This window comes from Lutjanus erythropterus, chromosome 23, assembly GCF_056507025.1.
Source record: "Lutjanus erythropterus isolate fLutEry1 chromosome 23, fLutEry1.hap2, whole genome shotgun sequence".
Taxonomy (NCBI): Eukaryota; Metazoa; Chordata; class Actinopteri; order Lutjaniformes; family Lutjanidae; genus Lutjanus; species Lutjanus erythropterus.
Window position 1 is genome coordinate 15,527,789 of NC_139339.1, and position 18,674 is coordinate 15,546,462.

General features: G+C 41.1%; 1 protein-coding gene and 1 long non-coding RNA gene across 5 annotated transcripts; both read left to right on the top strand.

The window, feature by feature from the left end:
* Positions 1-4,737: 4,737 nt before the first annotated feature.
* rbm14b (RNA binding motif protein 14b) lies at positions 4,738-14,284 on the top strand. 4 transcript variants are annotated; one of them, XM_084712566.1, is made up of 4 exons: positions 4,738-5,126; positions 8,794-9,146; positions 10,273-11,341; positions 12,381-14,284. In XM_084712566.1, the coding sequence occupies exons 2-4, from the start codon at positions 8,798-8,800 to the stop codon at positions 12,691-12,693; spliced, it is 1,731 nt and encodes a 576-aa protein (XP_084568692.1). In that variant the 5' UTR covers positions 4,738-5,126; positions 8,794-8,797; the 3' UTR covers positions 12,694-14,284. The 4 variants fall into 4 exon arrangements, with proteins under 4 accessions (XP_084568692.1, XP_084568691.1, XP_084568695.1 ...); XM_084712565.1 differs by having other exon boundaries at positions 4,738-5,057; XM_084712569.1 differs by having other exon boundaries at positions 4,738-5,057; positions 10,294-11,341.
* Positions 14,285-14,791: 507 nt separating this feature from the next.
* On the top strand, positions 14,792-18,674 carry LOC146305848 (uncharacterized). Its single transcript, XR_014769152.1, has 3 exons — positions 14,792-15,518; positions 15,965-16,093; positions 17,727-18,674. It is a non-coding gene; the product is annotated as an uncharacterized LOC146305848 (long non-coding RNA).

Genomic DNA, 18,674 nt, shown 5'->3' on the forward strand with positions numbered 1-18,674 from the left:
CTATTAAAGTGTCTAAGTTAATTATGCAGCCTCCTAACAGAAGTAGTAAAAACATCCTGCTGCTCTCATCACGTCAACCAACTCGGTGTTTCCCAGGCAGGGGTACTTCTGCAGATCATTGGAAACACTGCAGCTCAGCTAATTTGGAAAAAGATACAAAAAAAATTCTGATTTGTTTAGAAAATGTCCAAAAATATTCAGTTCAGGAGGAAGATCAGTACACAACATAGGATTACAAAATGATGCGACTCCACAGGGTGCTTCTCAACCTAAGTCAGTTTAATACTGGTACTATGTTGCACCAACAATGATTAATTTTAAACTTGATTAAATCATGACTTAACTAATTTTGTTGCACTAAACTTTAAAACTATCATAAAATTAAGAAAGATTTCATTTAAACCTGTTTTTTTTTTTACACAAAACCTAGAATAAATTTAATTCCGTTGCACCAAAACTTAAAACTCCAACTTGAACTGAGATCCAGTATTAACTTAAAAATTAGACCTTAAAATGTCTCCAAAATAATCTATTAAGGTTCCTTGCTAGCAAACAGTGTAACATTTTGTTTAGGATTTAGCTAACTAACAAACATGTAACTCTTTCTTTCTTCCATCTCAATATTGATTAAACTATTTAATTTCAATTTACATCACTAAACTTTAGTTTTATTTTTCACAACGTAAAAACTTCACACAACAATAGCAAAAATGACAAATAACAAGCAGTACAAGGAGAGGCAAAAAAACCCCAGAAGAACCCATCTATTAAGAACTCAAAATACAGAAAATTACAGAACAATAGATGACTGTTGGCGACACAAATATGTTTGACACCAACAACATGAATAAAGAATGATAATATCAATATCAATATCAATGATATAAATTTAAAAGCAGAAAATGTTAGTATGTATTTGAGTTTGTACTTTAATTTACTAAACAGACATTTTTAATTGTGCAACAGAGCTCTGCTTAATTTTAAATCTGCTTTTACTCATTTTACACCTAGTTTTGCTGAACTCTGATCAGAGGTAATCTTAAATTATTCTTATTCTTTGTTGGTGCCACCCAGTCCAAGAGTTCGTTCATAAACAACAGTTAAAAAGGCAACAGAAAAATCAAAGTAGATAGCTAGAAGTAATGGATGAAGGGCTGAAGGGTCCAGCTTCGGCCAGTCCAGGCCTAAACGTGGACAGTTCCAGGGTCGAGGGTCCACATGTGCAGCCATGGACTAACTCAGGATGGAGGCGGAGGGAAGCTGCTGAAAGAACTGAAGAAAACCTGCATTAGCTTGTTCATTTTAAATCCATGAGGTGGTGTAAGTGACTTGGGTAAGAGAGACTTGGAGGAGCTGCGGAGTCACATTCCATCCAGAGTGAAAGGGCAAGAGGGGGTAAAAGTTTGAGAGGAGGCGGGGTGTCTTAAAGGATTGTGTGCTCAGCTGTTTGTTCAACATGGAGTTTAAGTGTACAGTTCCTTCATGGTTGCTGTAGCCAACATGAGAGCCTCACAATACAGGAAAGTTTCTGCTTCAAATCCTGTTGTCTTCTGTAGAAAACTGCACACACTGTCTAATATAATGATGCACATTAACATCTACCTGCTGACACGTGTTGATTTCTGTTAATCCATGTTTTTCCTCTTGATGAAGACGTCACTATTGGTGTACATATGTGTGTGTGACAAGTTTTCATTTTTCACACTGAGGATCTGTCTTGTCTCAGTCATGCCTGAATAAGATTATTGAATTTCCACCCAAAGCTCCAGTCGGTGTTCTTTTCTTTGTTTTTCCATTTGTTCTGGGTGCTGGGAATGCACGTAGAACGTAGGGCTGAAACTAATGATTGTTTATGTTATCAATTTATGAAAATTCCCAGGGCCCTGTTTCTGATCGTTGATCTAAATATTACTGAAGCGCATTTCTGCCACGCTGAAAAAGAAAGATGGATCAGTATCAAGTTATAGTGTGAAAAGTTTATTGTTATAACTTGTTTTTCCCATTAAGAATAATAAGATATTTTAATGTTAAAGATATTTTGCAGAAAACAAGAAACTTTTCCTGTAAGAACAATGTAATATTTATCTTGTTATAACATTAAGTTTATGTAGGTTATCCCGTTATAACATGTAACCTTTTTAACATTATAATTATAAATGGTATATTGTTGTAACAAGAAAAGTTTCTTAAAGTCTTATATAGTCTTTGTTATAATGTGAAAAGTTTTGTTAAATGTAATATGTTATAATGTGATACCTTATCTTTATAACACCAAAAGTTTAACATTAATACATGATAACTCATGTTGTATCACATGACATCACATTAGCGTGTTTTATTACATGGCTTTGTTTAATACTTAATTCGGATTACAATTACAGCATTATAAGCTCTGTTATTTCTGTATAACAGACTGTTGCTACATATTCAATAAAATCATTGTTAAATCACTAAAATATTTTAAAATTAATATTTTGTGTCAAATTATTGATTTTTTTGTACATTACCATTCATAACCAACCATCAGGCAGGAAAATGTACAGAGAGCAGGTCACTATTGTGAAATAAAGCCATAAAATGATTTTAAAAATGATATTTAGTTTCACATAAATGTGTGACAATTTTTTTTGTAAGTAATCATGTAATAAGTGGGTTAATGTACAGACAAGATGTATCAAATCATCTTGAAGGGGTTTTATCCCTTATATAATAAGAAACTTATTGTTATCAACAGTTTCATGTGATAACTTACGTTACAACGTGACATTATAACATGAAACATTTAATGTTATAACAATATGTTATTGTGTTATTACATGACTTTGTTAAATACTAAACTAAATAATTTTGATTGGTCAATTACAACATTCTGATGTCTGTTATTTCTGTATAACAAACAGTTGCTATGAACAACAGACCATTGTTATGTACACGGTTCTCATTATAGACCATGTGAATCATTTTAAAACAAATATTTTGTGTCAAATTATTATTATTTTTTTTTTTTGGTAAGTAACCATATATTAAGTGGGATGATGTACAGATCATTATTGAGAAATAAACCCCTTCAGGATCCTCAGGGGTCCTGCATCACCTTGTCTTTGTTTATGTTGCAATATTGACCTGCTCACTGTACATTATCCCTTACATATTGTGAAACATTTCACATTCTAATATATAACAATATAAATGGTATATTGGTATAACAAGGAAAGTGTTATAAAGTGTTATTGTTATAACAAAACATCAGAACAATTGAAGTTATCACATTATAACAAGACACAATTCTGGTGCAGTCATTTTACACTTGATCTGTCCTCTGTGGTTAAAGTAAATGTGTCATATTTATTTCATAGCACATAATGAGCTTTTTAATTGAGCACACTCACTTTGTTTCCTGTCCCTTTGGAGCAGAGCCCTGTGGCTTTGAGGTAGACTTTCATTCTTCCAGTGGCTCTTAATGAATTAAACAGCCTTTACGCTGGATTTGTGGTGCTTGAGTCCAGCGGTGGCAAAAGTACACTCCAGCTGTTTCTGTGCAAAACTAACTGAACCTCACCCTTTCTCTAGTGTTTAGTCTCCTACTCTATCTCTGTAGCCTTATGTCTTTTACATTGTTTTTAGTCTTGTTACACATTTTACATAATTTTTCATCTATTTCATCTTTTATATTGTTTTTTGCCTTGTTTGTTTTTTGTATTTTTTAGGCCTTATATGACTTTATGTTTTTCATCATTATGCCTTTTATGTCGTTTTTCATTACATCTTTTTCATCTTGTTATGTCTTTTACATTGTTTTTCATTTTATGTATTTTACGTCACTTTTCATCTTTTTACATCTTTACATATTTTTCTTCTTGTCAAATCTCTATGTGGTTTTTTTCATCTTATGTCTTTTTTGTCTTGTTACATCTTGCATGTTGCATAATTATGCTAAAGTCAGTCTTGATTATGGGGAGGCAAAAGCAGAAAGTAAAGATACTGGTGTCAACTAAGTATTTGTACACAGTTACCCCTCACCTCTGCTTGAGTAATTTCTTGAAACGTTGAAGTCTGTAGTCTTTTATGTCATTTTTCATTATCTTCGTCTTGTTACATCTTTCTCTACTTGATATGTTTATGTTGTTTTTTTTTTTTTTGGCTTGTTACATCTTTTATCTCTTTACATCATTTTTGCCTTGTCAGGCCTTTTATGTAATTTTTGCTATGTTACATCTTAAATGTTGTTTTTCATCCCATTGTCTTTACGTAACTTTCTTGTCTTGTCATGTCTTTCTCATCATGTTACGTCTTTATGTCATTTTTCGTTTTGTTACATCTGTCTCGTCTTGTTACGTCTTTCTCCTCATGCTATGTCTTTATGTCATTTTTGTCTTGTTACATCTTTCTCATGTTGTTACGTCTTCCTCATCATGTAATGTCTTTATGTCATTTTTCATCTTGTTACATCTTTCTCGTCTTGTTACGTCTTAACGTAATTTTTCATCTTGTTACGTCTTTCTCGTCTTGTTACGTCTTTACGTAATTTTTCATCTTGTTACGTCTTTCTCATCGTGTTACATTTTTACGTCTTTCTCATCGTGTTACTTCTACATCATTTTTCATCTTGTTACGTCTTTCTCGTCTTGTTACATCTTTCTCATCATGTCACGTCTTTCTTGTCTTGTTACGTCTTTATGGCCTTTTTGGTTTTAATATGGCTTTTTCTTCGTTATGTCTTTTACGCTTTTTGTTTTCATAGTTACATCTGTCATGTGTGAAATGCACAAATGGATAAACCAAGGAATTGTCCTTTTTGTGTTATTGTCAGACAAAATACTCAAGTGTAGACATCTGAAAACTCTATCTACGTGCAAAAGCAAAGTATTTGTACTTAGTTACTTCCAACCTCTACGTAAGTCCTTTCTTGAGGTGTTTTTGTGAGGATTCAGCAGCATCCTCTGGGTGCAGCAGCAGCAGCAGCAGCAGCAGCCCTCCCCCTCTGCAGCCTTTCCAGCAGTATGCCCGACATGCAAACGGAAGCAGGCGCTACCATTTTGAAATACAGCACCGCCTAGGTAAGATGGTAGATCCTTTTATTTAATCGCATTTTCTGCAGTATTTTCCTCATCTGAGCCGCCTGGGAGGTAATTAATTCCAATTCGTATTTAAGCTCAAGTGTTTTTGGCTGGTATGTTGTAACGACAAAGACTATTAGACCGTGTTGTCGCACAGGAATCACTCGGTGTTACACTGTATTCAGTCCTGTGCGGTAAAAAACGCTTGTTACATTGTATCGATCTCCTATTGAGAGCCAGTTGTTGCATCAGATATTAGTGTTTATCGCCCTTGTTGCGGTTAACAGAGCAAAAATACGTGTTTTTTTATTCATTTCTCCATGTGTTTTCGCTCTGGAGCTTGTTTTGCTTTGGACACCTTGAGCGAAACCAAAAGCATCCCGTCTCGCCATTCACATTTTTTTTTTTCACAGCAAACGTGGACAATGCGTCTAACACGTTTCAGCGCAACTTAACTTGTCTTTTCGTTCATTATTTCGCTCGCAAACGAGCCGACTTTTGAAAATGTGTTGACTCAGCGTCGTGCTGCGTCATCAGAAACCCAGCTTCCCCCTGGATATGCCTCAAATGAACCCAGTGTTCATGCAGCAGCAGCAGCCATATGTAACAGAGGGGGTACACTGCACTCACATACATACTGTACACAAACACTGAGGCTGTTGTTTAACATGTTTTCTATGAGCAGCAGCAGTTGGAGGAGGTGTAGTTTAAGTCAGCAGCAGCTGGCTGGAACCTAAACCAAAAAATAGAAGTGTCATTCCCTGGTGTCATGTTCCACTTTGCCCTTTGATTTACAGCCAGCCATAAAGGTTGTTCAGGATCAGGAGGAGGAAAGGTGTTGGCCGACCTGTAGACTCACACTTCAGTTTTACCTATAGATTCAGAAGCTCGCGAGGAGGGGAATAAGGGAAGTCGAGGCAGCTTTTTCAACTCAAAGAAAAGGGCTATTCTGTACCAAGTCGTTGTTTGTCAAGTCACAAGTAAGTCTCAAGTCTTGACATCGAAGAAACAAGTCAAGTTCTGACATTAGTTGCAGGTCATGTCCTGAACTTTGACTTTCGAGACGTCAACAAGTCGTAATGGGCTTTTCGCCAAATGAAAAGCGTTTTAGCAAATGTAGCCTCAGTGCAAAAATGATCATTTCCACAAATCAAGAATAGACAAACTTGAGAGTTTTCATACCGTGTTGGTGCAGACAAAGTCACTCATTATCTGTTTTTTGTTATGCTGACAGATGCAGGAACATTAAGACTGAAATGAGGTTTTGCACGAGCTCTTAGATCAGGGGTCAGCAACCTGTGGCTCTGCGATCTCAAGCGGCACTTTTGCTTCTCTCCAGTGGCTCCCTCTGGCTTTGACTGTTTTTTTTTTATGGAAATGGTTAATACGTTTTCTTTTCAACATTGTTGTTATTTTAATTCTCATTTATCATTGTTATTGCGTAAAGTGATGCTTACATTCTATTTTGTTAACAAAAATGTGTGTATATCTATGGCTCTGCTTCACCTTTTCCTCTAAATTGTGGTGGCTAGTCTCCCTAAGCTTGCAAAGAATGCAAAACCCAAAGGAAATGTCTTTTGAGGAAAATACCAAATTAAATAGGTGTGGCTCCAGATGGATTTTTGTGGGTGTTTTTGGCTAATATGGTTCTTTTGAGAGTAAAGGATGCAACCCCCTTACTTAGATTGTTTTCCTTTTTATAGATTATGTACTTTTGATACTATCTAATTTTAGTATTATATTGTTTTTAAATATGATGTTAAAGTATTTGAGTATCAATGTGTTTGACAACCTTAATTGTGAATCATATCACAGTTACTGTCAAAACAATCGCAATAAGGTCTTTGCCCCAGCCTGGAAGCCAGCCCAGGAAGTTGTTGTGTCTCCGTTTGTAATTTTTGACCCTCATTTTTTTGTTGACCATTCTGTAGTTTTTGAATGCAAAGAAAATTATCTTATCTTTTCTGCCCCACAACTTGCTTGGATGCTGTCAGATTGGTTCAAACAAAGTGTATGTGGGAAATTAAGTTTCATCTTACTGAGAATGAATAGTGTTAACGTTAGTTGATTTTAGGAAATGAACTCATTCTTGGCACACTTTTTAAATGACTTTTTAAACTTTGGTTCAAGTCAAAAGCTCAAGTCCAAGTGACATAACAAGTCACCGGTGTTAAAGTCCAAGTTGAGTCTTTTTTGTTTTTGCCAAGTTGAGTCTAAAGTCATCAAATTTGTAATTTGAGTCCAAGTTATATGACTACACACCTCCAGTAACACGCCTGTTTGAAAGAGTGCTGTCACTTAAGGTTATGTTGATACCAATTCAAATATCAGAAAATGCACCACTGATACCATGCATAAATGCTGGTATCAGTACTAGCGAGTATGCAAGTCTATGCACTGATCCAGTACTGGTGACACATTCCAAGATTTGTGGCAGTGGTTCATTTTGTGTTGTGTTTAAGTTAGGGCAGCACAATTAATCAAAATTTTATGGCAATCACAATATGGCTTTCTGTAAGTTTCAAATCACAGGAGGTGCAATGTTGATGTTGTTAAAGGAAAAATGTTTGTCATAAAGCTTTTAAATTAATAAATATTGTGAGGCATAGATGTCCTGTCCTACAAAAAAAAATCTTCATTTGGTAGTTTCCTAATCCTTATTATAACAACCGCTAACATCGCAAATCATGTCACAGTTGCAATATCAGTCAAAATAATCGCAATTGGATATTTTTTCAAAATCGTTCAGCCCTAGTTTAAACCCCAACTGTTAGTTTTCAGTGTTGTTATCTGGCATTGTTCTGATCGCATAAATTCTAGTTTTCCTAAAGGTGGATTTTTAAAAAAAAGCAGTATATCGCCTTGTTCACAGTATCACAATACACTGAATATATTGAATTGTAACTGCTGTATCGTGATATGTCAGATTCTTGCCTATACACCAGACCCTGCTTCTTCCCAGCAGCGTGTTCTATGTTCTATGGCCTATAGCCTCGCTGCCTGCTGTGTATGAGTGTGACTCATAGCTGTTTGGGTGATCAACAGCTTCTCTTAAGTCAGAATGAGATTTCTTTAAAGATCTCCTTCAAAATGCCTCGATTTCATGTTGTGTATTGACAGTATGTAGCTGGTGTTCAGGGAGAATAATGTGTTTTCTGTAGGGAAATCCTGCTCTGTTTTACCTAATCTGAGTTTATCTGACCTCACAGGCAAATGTGGGGTCTGTGTGGTTTTTAATTTGCAATATTTGTTAATGTGGTCGCTCACTCATCCACTGAGGTTCTTTATCGAGAGTGTATGTATAAGTATCCTCCACATCATAAAATTTAAATTTGAGTGAAAAGTGGTTAGTGCTGAATCTCTAGATCTTTAGTCTTTTATTTGCCTTATTTTTGCATGATGAACAGAAGTTTAATGTTGGAGAAATGGAGCAAGTCTTGTAAGTTTCTTTTTCATCAACCCAATTTCAGCAGCACCCCTTCCCTTAAAGCTCTGTAAAAGACTCTAAATAGCTGGGTCAGCTCTGTCCCTGTGTGCTGCAGTCCACCCCTGTATTCAGACAAATGCACTCCACTACTTCCTCCTCCACGTCTGGCCACCACAGAGCCAAACGTGTGGTTTTGTGCTCACTCAGTAGTTGTTATATCTGTGGCAGCCAATAGTTGCACTGTTGTTGTTAATCCCCTCACTTATCTCTAACCACAGTCAAGAGCATAACCAGTCTGTGTCTCTGCAGCGCCATGGACAAGAGCCACACAGTGAAGCTCTTCGTGGGCAACCTGGCGTTGGACACCACCCAGGAGGAGCTGTCAGCCATCTTCGAACCCTACGGCCAGGTGGTCAGCTGCAGCGTGCTGCGACAGTTCGCCTTCGTCCACCTGCAGGGCGAGGGCGCCGCTGAGCGCGCCATCCGGGAGCTCAATGGACGGGAGTTTCGTGGACGGAATTTGGTGGTGGAGGAGTCGAGGGGACGGCCGTTGCACTCCACCAAGGTGTTTGTGGGTAATCTGAGTGGGATGTGCACCACAGAAGACCTCCAGCAGCTGTTCCAGACGTTTGGGAAAGTTCTTGAGTGTGACAAAGTCAAAGGTGAGTGGAGACCCGTGTAACATTTGAATTGATTTAAAACGCTCCCCGTCACATTCTGCTCAGGTTGCACTGTGATGTTAGTAAAACTGTGGCACGAGTGAAATCATGGGTAGTGCCGGTAAGAGATCTGACAGTCTTATCTTATTCCAACTGCTGAGTTGTGTAGAGATTATGAGTGCCTGCAAATGTTCTGTTCCTTAAATTAGAGTCATAGACAGTAGAATAAGTTGATGGAGCCACCCACTGGTTTGTGGACTTTGTGGAGTTTGCCATATTGTTTTTTTTTTTATCCCAATCTTTCTAGTATTACAACTAAACAGTACACCAAAATATGTTTCTGAAAACATTTTAAGTAAGAAATGCATGAGTATTAATTTACCTGGACAGGCTGCCCACTGGTATTGCAAAATATAGAATCATAACCTTTGTATCATGATATACAGATATCATATTGCCAGATTTTTGCCAATAATCACCATCTTCACCAGTGGCCTCTCAGGTGGGAAGAAAAGAAAGAGGAGAGACTCTTCTCTTATATTCAAACTGAGAGAGTGTATTGTTCCCAACGAGGATGGTGCGCCTTGTGGATTAAAGATAAGAGATCAAAGGTCTACTGAGTCAAACATGGCAGCAAATTTAGCAGACATCAGTAATATATAAAAAGTCTGTTTTGTCAGGAATTAAATATTATCTGTGTCTGAAAACCAGTAATGATGCATCAGTGACATGCATTTATAATACGACATGGATGAATGTGTCAGTAGCACATTCTCAGCATAGATGACTAACACAGTGTGAGATATACTTCTTCTCATTTGAATTTTTACAGACAGGAGAAATATGTAAATAATGACTTAAATATTGACTAAAATTATGGCTTAAAGATTGTCTAAAATTAGTTAAAGTCACATTTTAGTCCTTTATTTTGTCAAGATTTAGTCAGTGAAACTAATAACTAACTACAATTTTCAGTAAGTGGCTGAAAGTAAAACTACATTTAAATTTGTCCCTATTGAGATGGATGAGGTGGTTTTCTTTAGCATTATTTAGACCTTTTTGTAGAAGTAATAGATAAGTGTGGCAATGCCACTGTGATCCTAACTGTTGTCCCTGCGCTCAATGACAGCCAGGCATTCCTCTTCCGCAGGCTATGCCTTTGTCCACATGGAAAACAAGGAAGATGCTCTCCAGGCCATTGAGGCCCTACATGGCACGTCATTTAAGGGCCGCCCGCTGTCTGTAGAGCTGTCTAAGGTCCAGCCCAGCAAGCAGGCACCGACAGGAAAAATCCCCTGCGTTAACTGTGGAAAGCAGGGCCACTATGCCGGAGAATGCCCCGTGGGGAAGCCTTCTCTTGAGCAGTACCAGAGCCAGGCAGCGGTCCTGGCTGCCGCAGCTGCTGCGGCTGCCGGCTTGCCACTACAAGTCCAACAAAGTGTGCACAATTCAGTCTACAACACCTCCACCTTTGATCCCACATACGCAGCTCTCACTGGGATCACCACAGGCACACGCACTGACGGAAACCCGGTGAATCCAGCTGTTTATGGTGCCCTTGCCAGCCAGGTGTATGGTGCCAATGTTGCCAATCAGCTTTATGGAACGGTGGCCAATCAGGCAGCTCTTACATCAGGTGCCACCCAAATGTACAGCTCGATGACCCCCAACATCTACGGCCAGATGGCTGCAACCCCAGCGGCTGCTGCTGCGGCTGCTGCGGCTGCAGCCTACACAACCCCAGTTTACACCCCAACTGTGGCCAACCCCCCTGTCTATCTGGCTGCTGCTCCTGGAATAGAAATGCCAACAGCAGCGGCTGCGGTCAACCCTGCCTACACTGTTGCACCAGCGATTTACGGTGCCGCCACACCAGCCTATGCTCATATAAGCGCCATGGGAGCAGCGGACCCTACCACAGCCATCTTTGAGGCAGCCAGGCAGGCACATTACTTTGCCCAGGGCCAACAGGTTGTGGCTGAGCAGCAGTCAGTGGCTGCCGCTGCAGCTGCAGCAGCTGTGGCAAAGTCTGGTGAGAGGGACCGCAGTCCCCTACGGCGGTCGGTACCCCTGCTACCAGACCCAGTGATGAAGCCGTTCATGTACCAGAGAGCCAAGCCGCGTCGACCCCTGCTCCCTACGCCAGCTGGCCGTGCGGCGGAAGAGGCAGTGGAGGCTGCTGAGGACCCCATGGCCAGGTAGGGCACGATCCTTGATCCACTTTACCATCAGCCCTGCAGCACCACTAAAATTCCTAGAGAGAATTGAGTTTTAAGTTTCTCTAATACTACATGTTCCCACTCTTTGCCTCTTGGAATTGTTGCTTGTCTGTTGTATGTTTCTGTCATCTCATAGGCACATTTCTCATGGCTGATTAGAGTTCCCATGAAGTCAAAGTCCATCATGCTATATGGCACCTAAGTCAGTATCTGGCCCAGCAATGGCAAAAAAGTTGTTTTATGGATATTCTGGGTTAATTTAATGGTATTTCAGAGTTTGTCTTTTCCTGGCAAATGATTAACAATTGTTAATGACTTGTCCTGTACTTGGGGGCATATACTGAATTTGCATCTAATGAAATGCTTTTTCGCTTATGACTCTGCCGGAGCATGAAAGGAGAATACATCTGTTCAACTGCTAAACTTTATTAACTGATGTGGGTGAAACTGCATCATATTTTACGCAAAAAATATTTTCTGCTTTCCCCACTTATGTCCTCCGGCTATCCAGCTTCAACTCTCTGAGATTTAATTACAGAGTTTTTTCATAGAAAGATAGTTTTAGCCTTGTTGATAAAGTACGTAACCATAACTTTTAGCTGTTAGCTGGCAACAGAACTAAGCTCAGCAACCTCCCAGTGATCACAACCAGACACTGGGACGAACAAAGCCTCCAAAGCTGACAGGGAATACAACATTGATGTCCTTTACAGAGTTTGCTGATAGAAAAATAGCTTTACTTGTTGCTAAAGTAACCTAACCTAACCAGCACATTTAGTGCTTTTGGCCTCTGTAAACACCAGTCAATATCTGCATCAGGAAACATAAATGATAAGCCCTGTTTCAAACTTTATTGTTTTGAATTTCCATGCTGGTTGTTTGCTTTATCACTTTCTTGTTAGTCACATTGTGTTGCTAAGTGGCACTATAAATGCCCATGCTGTCCCTCTTCCTACCTAAACCCTCTCCTCTCTTCCTTAATCCATCCCTGTCCACTCCCCTTCCTCACTTCTCTTAGGTACTATGCGGAGTACTACCAGCAGCTGCAGCAGTACCCCCAGTTCCAGTATGCCTACCCACCACCGAACACCGTGACTGCCATCCCTGGCATGCCGGGAGTTTCCGCAGTACCTGCTGTACCCACGATGTCCGCCCAGCCAGTCGCCACGCTGGACGCCCTCAGGCCAGTGGTCCCCACAGCTGCGGCAGTGGCAGCCGCCATGGCTGCGCCCAGGGTGTATGAGCCGCCGTTGCCGCCGCCCACGCGCAAGGAGGCCATCCTCCGCCGCCCCGAACTCTCCCTTCACACGCCTGAGCCCCCCTTCCGATAGTCGCACACAACTCTCTGCCCGCCCACCCTCTCCCTCTTTGCCCTGAACCCCCACCCCCCCCCTCCCATCTCCTCTTCCACCCCAAACTTGAACACCTTACAGCAGCTGTGCGTGTGTGTGTGTGTGAGACTGTGTGCGTCTGGGGGCTCTGAGTGTCTGGGGCGGGGTGTGAAACTGGGGGCTCGTTGGTTTATTAACCTGCTTTACGAGGGACTTGATCAGCGAACCTTGGTCCTGTTTGCACACGCACAGTGCGGTCATGAAAGGGAAGCTCTCATCTGTCGAACGGGCATTCTTTGTGCTTCTCAGTTTTACTTTCTTATTGTGCCAGTCTCACACTTGTGCCAGTATTAGACTGATCCAGTCAGTCGTTCCATATGCCTTTATTTACGCAACCCAGTTATGATTTTCTAAGGCCAAATCTACGACAAAAGACATTAGCCATCCTCTTTAGGCCTAGATGATCAGTTAGGGCAGCTAATTTTAAACCTTTTTTGCCTTATGTTGAAGAGTTTAGATTAAAAGTCAGATGGGAAGTCAGATAAACACATATTGTGTACTGGCTGCATTGCATTGTGTCCAACAGAACCAAGGTTGTTTTGGGTGGGTGTTTGTCTTGAATGTGATGTGGATGTAGTATGTGTGAACGAGTGCAAGAGAGAGGTATGTGCGGGCTCCTGATCTTGCAGCGCACAAACGCAGCAGCTAAGACTGCGCCTTGCAGAAAAAAAAAACAGTAAAGCACACATAATACGTACTGTAATGTATGTTTGGATCTCTCCTTGACCCTTTTCCCCACCTGTACTCTTAACTACAACACTGGAAGACACTGCTTCACCTCTCTTTCTCTTTCTAACTACAGCTGCCTACCTCTAACAGTAAACTTCAGTGTAGAGTCTATTCTATTCCACCTTTCACCCTGTCAGCAGTTCATTTTCTGCTCCTCGTAAAGGTACAGGGTCAGCAGTTTTAGGGAGGGAGGTGACAATGACTTTTGTATATATTCTGTATTAAGTCCTCCTACATGTTCAGAGGCCTTTTTTAACAAATAGTTTGTGTTTTGTTTGTTTTAATGTAGTTTACATGTCAGTCAACCTGGGGGTGTAATGAATTGTAAATGGAAAAAATACCCATGTGTGACTACTGAATGAGCTGTTTACAAAGGATCTTTACACTGCATCCTATAAGGAATCATGATATGTGACAAGCTCAATTATGTGCCTATAAGCTTTGAGTGAAGTGCATTAAGTGGAGGGATCTCCCATTTTTAAGTGCTTTTTGACTTTTTAATCATTTCAAGTTGGGGGGGCAGGGGTACAGGGGCCCTAAGGATCTTAGTATCCAGAAGGCTTCGAGCTGTGAAGCTTTCTCGTAGATTTGCACTCCTGTGTTAGATTTGTTTCATATCATAAGGTTTTTAAAAAGCCACAAACTGAGCCTCACAGGTTCAGGATTAGCCGCTGGTTTTAAGCAGGAATGACAGTGATAGCACCAATGAAGTGAGAGATGTGGCAGTGTCTTCCAGTTGCCCCCAACTATCCTACGTTTTTCCAAATACCAGACCTGCTTCAGATTGTAATTGCGAAGATGATTTAGTGTTGGTTTTAATCTGGTTGTTGGAGCTGGTAGGTGAGGTTTGCTGCTTGAAAGTAACAAAAGCTTGACTTGCAAGTACAGGTACTTTTGGCAAATTGACCCTTCATAAGCCCCGCCCCTTTTGCTCTGTGCACCAGTAACTTAAACAAGCTTGGCATCCGGCGGAAGCTCAGACAACTCTCTCCTTTTTTATTTCCTGTATTCAGATATGCTATGTGCTAGGCTCGTCTAAAAAGAATGGAATTTTAAGATGTTATAAGACTACAAGTTACTAAGATGTGACTTCACAAATGTACATGTTAGCAAAATGTGAGCTAACAATTAATATACATTACCCAGTTAGTTAGCATTTACCTAACATTGGCTATCACATGTAACCAGCTAGCTAATGATTGATGTAGATTAGCTAACTAGCATTTTGCTAACATTTGTGAACTTAAAATTTGAATATATGTTCCTTTTACAGATTGCCTAGTAACATCTTTTAACTATCTTAAAAATTTGGTAGTATTTTCAACAGATGAGCAGAGCACATAGCATATTAACAGGAAAAGAGAAAGTTGACTGAGATTTCACCAGGTGCCAAGCTTGCTCAACTGTTATTAGAGCACAGAGTGAAAAGGGGCGGGACTCAGGAAGGGTCAGTTGCACCCATGTGGTTCCACAATCACTTCAAACAATCACTTGGGACTCTTCTGCAGCTACTATTTGACAGCGGTCTGATGCACACACAGACATACCCTCTGAAATCACCTTACTGCCTCGCTGTTCCCCCCCCTCCCCTCTCCCCGTGTGGTTTTTAGTGGTTAAGTGACTTTTGCATCTCACAGTGTAATCTTTCTGTGTTGTATATACAAACACATACCAGTTGCATCCTTTGTAGAATTATGTGGTTTGCGAAATGTCTTGTTTGCCATGTTTGAAACCGTATTTTTTAGAGAAGTATTTTAATTTTGCCTTTTTTTAGGAAAAGACAAAAAAGTAAAAAACAAAATCAGCATGCTTTTTATTGAGAATATGTATACTATAATCATTATTATAATAAAGAATGTTTGGCTGACTACTGTGGTAAAAGAAAGCAAAGGGTTTGGACATTTCCCCTTCTTGTTTATGTTGTTCTTCTCCACTATCTGTTTCTCTTGTGTAAAATGACCACCAGACCCATTTGACTGGGGACCCAGGGGGAGACAGGTGTAGATGCTGGCCCAGCTTTGCTCTCTTTGGTCAGGGTAAGTGCGGGTTGGTGCTCCTTTCTCTCTCCAGCCTCTCACACTGGGTGCAAACCAAAAATTTATATGAAGGGGTTTGCACTTGACCAGATGCAGTATTTAAAGGCTTGGTTATGGTCCTTTTTAAAATTTTTAAAATTGATTTTTATGCAGAAAAGGACATTACACACACTGTGAAATTACGTTGAGAGCTGGGGAGAGGCACACAGATAGAATGGCTTGGGTGCATTTTGATCTGTGGAGCAGTCCTGTTCCTGGGGTTGATGGGTGTGCGTCTGGTCTGGTCTGGTCTGGTCTCTCCCTGCTGCACCAAAATCTCCCCCCTCCGTGTGTCTCTGTGTCCACTCTACTCTCAGACCTGCATGTATGATAATCTGTAACTCTGCCGCAAAAAATAAAAGCCCCGCGACAGTCCAGCTCTGAACTAACTATCTCAACTGAATTAGGTCACCGTGCCACCTGGAACGGCCAGTGTGCAGCCGTGCGTGAGCGTGGCGGCGGTGTGAGCCATGGGGAGGACTTTTAGCGCGATGCCACCGCAGCGGGAACTTGTTCTCTCTCTCTTCACCACCAAGGTAAATGAAAAAACGAAACAAAAACAAAAGCACTGACTGACCTCCCTTCTCCCCACCTGCCGCCCCTTCCTTTTGACTGTGCCTTGACCAAACACTCCTCCTCCCCCCTCCTCTCCTCTGCCATCACCACCTCCCCCTCTCCCCGCTCCGTAACTCCTCCTCTGCTGCAATGGCAGTGTCATCGGTGGGGGTGGCGGGTGGGGCGGGGCGAGGCTAGGACCCTCCTCCACAAGACTTGAGTCCTGTCTCGCATCAGCAGACAAGGCGACTGACTGTGCCCTCTCTGTCCCGCTGGTGTCTGAACTAGTGAATAAAGGGAAGTGTGATAATGTGCGTAAGTGTGTTTTTAAAGGGATAGTTTGGATTATTTGTAGTGCGGTTGTATGAAGCACTTATCGATAGTCAGTGTATCACCTTCAGTAGATGATAGTCGACACGGCCCCAAGTTTGCAGAAGCAGAGAGGAGCACCAGCATGAATGCTAAGTAATGTACGGGTGTGTACTTTTATTTTAACTTGCAGAACATAGAAGTTGCTGGTCCACCGCTGCCTCAGTCGTTTTATTTGTTTTATAAAGCCACACAGGCTATGCAGATAGCATCTGCCTTATTTTTTTCAGTGTGGTACGATTTAGACAACAAATCTACTTGGTTAGGTTTAGCAAAATACAACGGTTTGTCTCTGCCATGTGATACTCACTATGTGGTTGTGGTTGACCACAGTCTCTGCCATGCTAAGCTAATATATATCTGGGTATAGATAGCCACATTGGCTGTTCCATTCCTAGTACATGTAGCCTCTGCCTTAATTTTTTTGGATGGGCCTTTTTTTAATTGGTTAAAATATGTTTTGCTGCGGTCAACAAGTTTTTTCTAAAAGCGATCATGAGTAGGCTAACAGCCTTTTTAGCTGGCAAGCAAAAAATTAAATGTTGTGACAACTTTTTAGTTTGCTAACTAACAATGTAATGTTTTAGATAACCTTTTAGCTAGGGTGTAGCTAGCACATTGGCTATGTGGCTGTTTATACCCCGGGTGCAAATAGCATTGTTGACCACAGACACCTGGGTGTCTTTGACATGCTAGGCTATTATTGGTTACAGCTGGTTGCAATGTGTTTCGCTGCTAACCTTGTCCACAGCAGTACATTGCTTAGCTTACGTGCTCGTACTTCTCTCTGCAAACTGGGGGCATGCAGACTGGCATTTATTGTAGGCAATGCACTGATTATCGATAAGTACCTCATACAACCCCACATAAAAAATCCAAACTACCCCTTTAACCAGAAAGATGGCATGGATGTCTGAAGAACTTTTTGGATGGTGTTTCATTGATTGGTGAGGCTTGGCACATGCGGACACACCCCTTCCCCTTTCCCTCTGCCCGCTAGTCAACTCCTCTCCACCGCCGTATTCGCCGCCCTCACACACCCCCCCTCCTTCCCTTCCCTCCTCCTCCCCCCCCTCCCCTACTGTCCCCTATGCGCCTCTTCTCTCCGCCGTTCACACACACAGCGCTTTTTCCGCCGCCACCGCCGTCGCCACCTTGGATCTGGGTTCGTGGCTCTGGCTCGGACTCAACTTCCCAGAACCACCCACCTGACCCAACCTCCCCCACCTTCCTTTGTTACCATAGAGGCCTGGGCGTGCCAATGGACAGTGTATGTGTGGTGGCCCGCCGCCGGACTCAGTAACATGACACAGAGAGACTTCACTGTTGGACAAGTCGCTTTTGCTAAAACTGTTGAATGCTGGGTTTGCTCCACATGGCTGTGGAAGGGATCTTAACTTCCTGTCTCCCAAAAGTTCTTAGCTCCATTTCATCTTAAGTGATAAATCAAAATAATTGTCTTACCTTTGGGGTCCCTCACAGCCTGTGTGCCAATCAGAAACATCCTATAAGATAGGCCTAGGTATGAGGCCAGTCTGACCTGTAGATTCTCCTCAATCTCAGGGTTCCTATAGGACTTTTCTGGTACGGCAGCTCTATTTCTCTAATACTGGGAACAGCTGGACTGGCTGGATATGTGTTCTGAGTGACTTGTATGTGTTCTTCTTACCTGTTTAAGATTGTCCATGTGCTGAGATAGAGCTTAAGCCTCGCACACACGATTGCACACTCACAAGCTTTCAGTATGTCAAACGAGTTGTCCGGCATTTGCTCTGACAGCTGCGAGATGGAGTCGAGACAAAGCGGGCGTTGCCTTCTGTCCGCCTAACAAAGAAAGGAAGGAAAGGGAAGAAGAAGAAGGAGAGGAATGAATAGATGAGTTGATTATAAGGTGAGTTGGTAGTGGAAGGGTTCTCGGTTTAAAGCTGCTCCCTAACCTGAACTTCCTGATCTTGGAGGACCCTATTGTTGGTTGTCATCATAGATATACTGGCCAGTCTTATTTTAAAAAGGGCTCCTTCTATTCTGGACATTTTATTGTTGCCTGGGTTTCACCAACAAGGATTCATTTTTAAACCAGATTAGATGGTATATTAATTAATAAATATGTTGCAACAAACTTAAAAACCATCTTAAAATTAAGAAGGGTTACATTTAAACCTCAGTTTAGTTTTTACTCCAATCCTAAATTTA

Excerpts from the sequence above, each read along its gene's own strand:
- rbm14b (XM_084712566.1), top strand. The coding sequence starts at position 8,798 with ATGGACAAGAGCCACACAGTGAAGCTCTTCGTGGGCAACCTGGCGTTG. Across the intron at positions 9,147-10,272 it reads TGAGTGTGACAAAGTCAAAG|CCAGGCATTCCTCTTCCGCA; the intron begins GTGAGTGGAGAC and ends GCTCAATGACAG. Across the intron at positions 11,342-12,380 it reads GCTGAGGACCCCATGGCCAG|GTACTATGCGGAGTACTACC; the intron begins GTAGGGCACGAT and ends CACTTCTCTTAG.